The 1,790-nt window shown below is 36.4% G+C and overlaps 1 protein-coding gene across 1 annotated transcript; it reads left to right on the forward strand.

Moving 5' to 3' along the window:
* The first annotated feature begins 201 nt into the window (after positions 1-201).
* On the forward strand, positions 202-977 carry LOC139849295 (uncharacterized). The gene is made up of 2 exons (XM_071838954.1): positions 202-779; positions 899-977. The coding sequence occupies exons 1-2, from the start codon at positions 202-204 to the stop codon at positions 975-977; spliced, it is 657 nt and encodes a 218-aa protein (XP_071695055.1).
* The last annotated feature ends 813 nt before the right edge of the window (positions 978-1,790 follow it).

A 1,790-nucleotide genomic window follows, 5' to 3' on the forward strand; every position in this document is an offset into this window, starting at 1 on the left:
ACAACAACAACAATAATAATAATAATAATAATAATAATAATAATAATAATAATAATAATAATAATAATAATAATAATAATAATAATAATAATAATAATAATAATAATAATAATTTCGCTGGGCCTCGATCGATTATCAGTCACTGAGTTGATTGGGCCGAATGGGCTGGGTTGGCCTGCGGGATGGTTGCAGTTGTTCCCGATGCTTCAGTCCATCAACCTTCCAACGTTTAGTGAGGGTAGTGATCGACTGGTTTGGAGATCGATAGATGGTACTAATCACAAGTGTTTGGTTTCGCATGTTTGGGAGGCTATACGGCCTCGAGCGGTTCCGGTTTCATGGTTTAAAGTTGTATGGTTTCCTCAATGTATTCCTAAGCATGCGTTTATCCTTTGGTTGGTTATGGGAGAACGGCTAAAAACGCAAGATAAACTTAAGCCTTGGGATTTGAGAAATCATCCGGTTCTCAAATGTATGTTATGTGATGATAATATGGATTCTCATGCTCATATTTTCTTTGAGTGTAAGTTTTCCTTGATGGTTTGGCAACGAGTTAAAGGTTTGATGCGTTTTCCATTAGGTACAAACGATTGGAAGGTTTGTCGTGATGTTCTAGCTCAACATGCGGGTCGCAATAACTCGAAGGGTGTGGTGGCGAAACTGTGTTTTGCGGCTTCTGTTTATACTCTTTGGGCTGAAAGGAATAACCAGGTCTTTAATGGTCGTCCTAAGACGGTGGATCAAGTGTTCGAGTTGATTCGCTCAAATGTTAGATTAAAGTTGATGACACTCAACTTTTAAGAATCGCATAATATGGCGCAGCTGAAGATCGATTGGATGTTAGCTTAGGATAGCGTTTTTTGTTTTTTTTTTTTTTTTTTGTGTGTGGTTGGGCTAGTTATCTTGATGTAATGGTAGCTAGTAGGTCGTTTTTTGCTCAGCTGCTAGATGCTCTAGCAGCAGCTGTTTTGTACTGATCCATTCTTTATTATTTTTTAATAATATTTGCCGGGGTAAACCCTTTACCCAATAATAATAATAATAATAATAATAATAATAATAATAATAATAATAATAATAATAATAATAATAATAATAATAATAATAATAATAATAATTTTTTTTGAAAGGCAAGTTGTTGGCATCGAATACTCTCATTTACCACGCACGCACGCGCTTTCGAGCAGGAAACCCAAACCGCATTACAGGGATCCGAACCTTATACCATCCCGAAGGGCAGGCGGTCGGACCTGGGTCCTGAATACGAGTCAGTAAAACCTTCCCCGGGGCAATTCGACTTTCAGGAAATAAATCCCACGAATATTTTTAAGGGGAGAGACTCGAACTTGAGACCTCCCCCACCCCCATCTCAATGCACAAGTGCAAAGGGGTGAACCACTGGACCACAAGGGTGGGTTCATAATAATAATAATGATGATGATGATGATGATGATGATGATGATTTTGTAAACCCAATGTTGTTAGTGTGTATAAAATATTTGTGCAAAGCGGCTCTTAGTGATGAATTAGAAAGGGATATTTATTAAAGAGTACAACTATTTTATGCACATTAATGACAGTTCTTAGGGCTGTTGATGTTTCGCGAGGTGTATATAAAATACTATTAAATTTTACAAGGAAATACTTATTAAATACGATACAATTTTACACAAGATATTTATTTATTTATAGAATGGATATACTTAAACCTTGCTACAACACTTATAGCCAGTGTACCTAATCGTAAAGTAGTGTAGTTTTTAGTAAGTCCGGTTCGTTCCACAGGGAAA

This window comes from Rutidosis leptorrhynchoides, chromosome 1 (assembly GCF_046630445.1).
Source record: "Rutidosis leptorrhynchoides isolate AG116_Rl617_1_P2 chromosome 1, CSIRO_AGI_Rlap_v1, whole genome shotgun sequence".
NCBI classification, from domain to species: domain Eukaryota; kingdom Viridiplantae; phylum Streptophyta; class Magnoliopsida; order Asterales; family Asteraceae; genus Rutidosis; species Rutidosis leptorrhynchoides.

Coding starts and splice junctions, on each gene's coding strand:
- LOC139849295 (XM_071838954.1), top strand. CDS start 202: ATGCTTCAGTCCATCAACCTTCCAACGTTTAGTGAGGGTAGTGATCGA. Junction 780..898: donor CGCTCAAATGTTAGATTAAA/GTTGATGACACT, acceptor TGGTTGGGCTAG/TTATCTTGATGTAATGGTAG.